The sequence below is a fragment of the Propithecus coquereli genome, unplaced genomic scaffold (genome assembly GCF_000956105.1).
Source record: "Propithecus coquereli isolate 6110/MARCELLA unplaced genomic scaffold, Pcoq_1.0 Scaffold508, whole genome shotgun sequence".
NCBI classification, from domain to species: Eukaryota; Metazoa; Chordata; class Mammalia; order Primates; family Indriidae; genus Propithecus; species Propithecus coquereli.
The window spans coordinates 654,558-659,863 of record NW_012150930.1 but is presented as its reverse complement, the minus strand read 5'-3'; the positions used below and the strand labels follow the sequence as shown (position 1 = coordinate 659,863).

The 5,306-nt window shown below is 32.4% G+C and overlaps 1 protein-coding gene across 1 annotated transcript in view; it reads right to left on the bottom strand.

Annotated features, from left to right (window-relative positions):
• The window catches only part of AKAP9 (A kinase (PRKA) anchor protein 9), a 221,395-nt gene that overhangs the window by 155,750 nt on the left and 60,339 nt on the right, over window positions 1–5,306 (bottom strand). The window contains exons 7-8 of the mRNA XM_012656550.1: window positions 2,374–2,587; window positions 418–497 (exon numbers count right to left, since the gene is read on the bottom strand). Of these exons, the coding sequence (XP_012512004.1) occupies window positions 418–497; window positions 2,374–2,587 (294 nt within the window). The remainder of the gene's footprint in view (window positions 1–417; window positions 498–2,373; window positions 2,588–5,306) is intronic.

Sequence of the window (5,306 nt, the reverse complement as noted above, 5' to 3'; positions counted from 1 at the left end):
ACTAAAAATAACCATCAACAACTTCTAAATTTAAAAAATAAATTGTTTACTGCTGCTATTTTTTGAGATTTCTTGAGATTTGCTTAAAATTTAAACTATATTGTCAATTACATGACCATTGAACTTACAGATGAAGAAACTGAGACATAGAAAAATTAAGTAACCCATCTATGGCAACGTCAACAATTAGTGTCTGTTCTACTGGTGAGATAATTTACCTGAATTTCTTTTGTTTCAAACTGATTATCAGGAAATTTTTAAATGTTCATTTTAAGTTAAAAACTCAGGAATACTGTCTAAGTGCAGTTCTGAAGTAAGAGAGTGGGGAAAACTAGCTTAGATGATTCAGCTGATCAAATGAGTAGCAATTTAAAATTTAGCACTTCTTGTCCAAAAGCACTTTTTAACTAATCTTACCTGTGAGAAATTAGAACATTCTTCAGACACTGCATTTTGAAGTTTTCCAATGAGCATCTGCAGAGACTTTGCTTCATCACCTAATAGAAAAGATAATGCATTAAGACATTCAATTTACCTATTTAAATACTATTATCATATTTAACCTATGTTTCAACTAAAAGCTTCCCTTAAAAAGATTAGTTTTAAATTCTTTCTTTCAAAGTTATTTTCCATCACTCAATGTTAACTGTCTCTGAAAATTTGTAAGATTTTCAATTTCTATCCTACAAGATGGTTTAAAACAGTAACTTCCAAACTTTTTTTTTACTATAATCCAACATAAGAAATACATATCATAATTTCTTATATACACCCATGTAAAACAACTAAAAATTTCACAAATCAATATTTACCCTTCCTACATGCTATGTACTTTAGTGTTTCCTGTTCTACTCTTTTATTTATTAAAAAAAAAAATGCTGGTCATTACTCACTAAACTGACTTCATCACCCATCAATGGACTCATTAATTAACTTGTAGTTTGAGAAACACTGGATAGACTATCTGAAGAAGATATTAATAAAAAGAATACTTGCTTAAAATATTAGTAAATTCAAACCCCAAACCGCCTGATGTGAAAAAAATATGGTATTCTTATTCCAGCCACTCTTGAATTTTTACTCTGTTCAACAGAGCAATTTCACTGGAAAAACTGTACAAACCACCTCATTCCCAAAGGCAAAGGTAGAAGCCCAGAGATACCTTGAAAACAAGAAGCCATGTAAACTAGGTGATGAAATAATTATTAAAGATAAAAGTTAACTGCAACTAGTCCATAAACAGGTTCCTTTTCTTTCATTTACGGTCCCTTCGACCTTGTTGCTTCCCACAATTGTCATCTTAAGTCTTTTGGCTCACTCTATACAGCCTCCCAGGTCTCATTCTTGTCCTTGGCCTCAGATGACCTCCATGTTAATTCTAAATCTTCACCTTGCACTTGTACCTGTCTCTCTCCTGAGTTTCATATTTCTATTTTCAACTTCCTACTGGATATTTCTTTTTCAAAGTCAATAGGTATTCTTATTCAATATGTTCCAAACTGAATTTATTATCTTTCACACAAATCTGCTCCTTGTCCTTTTTGTGACTGCAACAATCCTGAATTCAGTTACCCAAGCTAGAAAATTAGGGATCATTCTCAACTCCTCTCATTTTTACTGCTAATATTACCTGCAGACTACAGCCTACCTCTTTAACTTAACTTTCCTTTCCATCCTCATTGACACTGAGTTCAACATCGTATTGTTTACTGCAATTACTGCCAAAGTTGCTTAACTGTCTTCCCATCACTAATCTCACCTTCTCCAACTCATCCCAATGGTGTCATTTTAAAATAAAAATCTTACTATGTTACTCTTGCTATTTAAATTCCTGCAGTAGGTCTTATCACAATAGCATAAGGCTTAAATACACTTCATTCAAAGTACACAAAACTTTTTCTGTGTAAGCTCTTGCCAATCTCTCCAGCTTTATTCCCGACTACTTTCTCACACACCTTGAACTCTCAATTCTCCAAAACAGATGTACTTACACTTCAATGCTAGATGCCAAGGCTTCCCTAAAATTCCAACTACTCCTGCCCACACCTCACCCTACTCATCATGCCAGAAAGCACTAGACTTTGCTCCTTTCTCCTCTCACTCTTTTTATTCATTTTTCTATTACAGAAATTGTCAGTTTATTTTGTATATGCTTTCCCAACAAACTGTGACTTCCTATGAGAAAATGAGTGATTTTGGCTTTCTCAAGCACTTAAATGAATGTCCAGCGATTATATAAGCAAATGGATCCAGGACTGGGACATATAAGTCATCTTCCTCTATGGGTTCTAAGACAAGGACAGAATTATGGAATGGTGGGCTCTAATTGATACTTATTGGCTTCATGGTACTTATAAGTCAGAAACTATTTACCTGTTTCTTGTGTTTTTATATTTTGTAGCTCTAACTGGTGTATCTTCTGAAGTTCCTTGATCTTTTCCTCTTGAGCAGAGATAAGCTCCTCTTTAAGATTGCTAAGAGCTTTATCTTTTTCATTTTCCATATATTCACGAACCTGATCCACATGAGTTGAATACACCAGAGAGAGGCAAATGCGTTGGGCTTCCATCTGTAGTCTTAAATCATTCTTAAAGTGAATATAAATGTTAGAAAATTTTAAAATTACAATCAAATAATTGACTTCTATTTCTTTACATATAATGACTAGAAGGGAGAAAATACATGAAGTTATAGTTTAAAAATTCATATAAGAGAACCGAAGTCTAATTTTTTTCTCACTCTTCATTCTGTTGCATTGAAATACTTGTCTTTTTTCAAGGAAAGTAGCACAATGTTTTCATTACCTCAATTTTATAGTCAATCTTGATATTTGGTATAGACAGTATGATTTTTGTTTTAAAATATTTTAAATGTAGAGAAATACAAAGAATAATGTTATGAACACTTACATGCTTACAATCCAAATTAACAAATACTAACATTTTGTCTTATTTTTCTTCATTCCCCTTCTCCCTATACACCTTTTTTGGTTTAAAAAGGAAACATCATAGATAAAATTTAATCCACTATGTTCTCATTTATTCCTTTCCCACAGGCAGCTATTATCAAAAATTTGGTACAAGTCCAGTTCATTTCTTATACTATTACTTCTCAATGTATATATAAACAATGCATTATATTTTACATTTTTAAGGATTTACATAAATGGTATAAAATGGCATTTATTTTACAAACTGCTTTTCTCATTCAATATGCCTCAGATTTATCCAAAGACACAGGTGAATTTATTTTAGCTGTGGTATAGCATATATGAATATACCATAATTTGTCCATTTCCTTTCTGGAGAGCAGTTGGATTATTTCTAATTTTTGGATATTTCAAAAAATGCTTCAGTAAATTTTATATATATATAGAAGTACTAGCACATTTGCTATCTCTCCATAGACAAATGTGCTAGTACTTCTCCAGCATAGTGGTTCTCAAACTCCAGCATGCATCAGAGTTACCTGGAGTGCTTATTAAAGCATGTTGCTGGGCCCCACCCCCAGAGTTTCTGATTCAGGAGGTCTGGGCTGGAGCCTGAGAATTTGAACTCCACTTGTTTCCAAGTGATGCTGATACTACTGGTCACGGGACCACATTTTGAGAACCACCTAGAAATGTTATTGCTAGGTCATAGATAATGCACATTAGATTTTACCAACTTATTTTTTTATATAACTATACTTATTTACATGGCTATCAGCAGTGTATGAGTACTCATAGTCCGACATCTTCACCACACATTTATTATCAGACTTATTAATATTTTGCCTATCTGATGGGTATAAAATACTATTTTACTGTTGTATCAATTTGTAAGGTTGAAAGTATCTTTTCATGTTTATTTTGGTTTTCTATTCTGAGACACATGTCTACTTACATCTTTTACCCGCTTTTACATCTTCTTAATATTCCTTTAATACATATGGCAAATATCTGGTCCCAGTCATTAAACCTGTTTTATGGTATTGCTTGTCAAATAGTTATAATCAAATTTATTAATCTTTTCCTGTGCTTTTAAAAAAATCTTCACTGAAAGTCCTTCCCTCTCTCAAGATCCTATTTTCTTTTTATGTATGTCTTTAACCAACTTGGAGTTATTTTTTTTCTAAAGGTAGGCTCTAATTCTTTAACTCCCCATCCCCAATATCAAAAGGCAGGTATCCCAAAAGCAGTGATTGAATACTATAAATTTTTCCTACTAATATGGCTTGTTCTTTCATTTCTCTCAAGTCTCTGTTCAAATATTGTCTCACCAGAGTGGTCTTCCCTGACCTACCCTATATTAAAAAAGCACCCATACTGATCTCTAGTAGATCCTTAACCTCATACCGTACTTTAATTTTCTTCACAGCACTCACTACCACGTGACACATTATATATTTACTTGTCTGTCTTAACATTTAATGTCCACTAACACCTCTAAAATATAAGATTTATTCTTTATTGCCTATTTTTATTCACTAATATATTACCAGTGCCTAGAGAAGTGTCTGGAATGCAGATTTGTAGGGCCTCCTTACCACATTCTAAAATTTCACAACAATCTAGATACGTTTTTGGGCTTTCCATTATGTTCCACTGATCCATTTGTCCAGCCCAGTATCAAACCATACTGTCTACTATAATTTTGTAGTAAGTCTTGATATCAGATGGAATATATTTTTCTAGAACTGTCTTGGCTATTCTTGGATATTTCCTCTCCTACCTCAATTTTAGAATCAGTTTAAGATCCATGAAAAATCTTGGAATTTTGATTAGAACTACATTGAATTGTAGAGATTAATTTGGAAAGAACTGGCATTTGCCTTTACATTTTATCTTTCCACTATTAACATGGTATATGTTACCATATAGTTAGGTCTTTATGTGTTTCAATGATTTATAATTTTCTTAACAAAAGTCCAAAACAAAATTGTGTGGAGTTTAAAGTTTTGTCCCTTCTGTTTCTAGTCTTTATCTCACGTCTTATTCTTGTCATACTGCATTGGCTAGGAACTATAAAACAACACTGAAATAGTTAAAGTTGTCAGTGGGTATCCTAGTCCTCTACTTGACTTTAATGAGAATGCTTCTAAATTTCACCATTAGAAATGTTATCTGCTAAACATTTTGATGAAAACCATTATTGCAGTTAAGAAATTTCCCTTCTATTCCTGAATTCCTCAAGTTTTTTTAAAAAAATTCTGAGTTGTTAAATTTTGTACAGATTTTTTTGGCATGTATTAAAATGATTATATGGGTTTTTTCCTGCTATGTATGAATGTGAAAGTTACATTAATAGAGTTTTCAGATGCTGAAT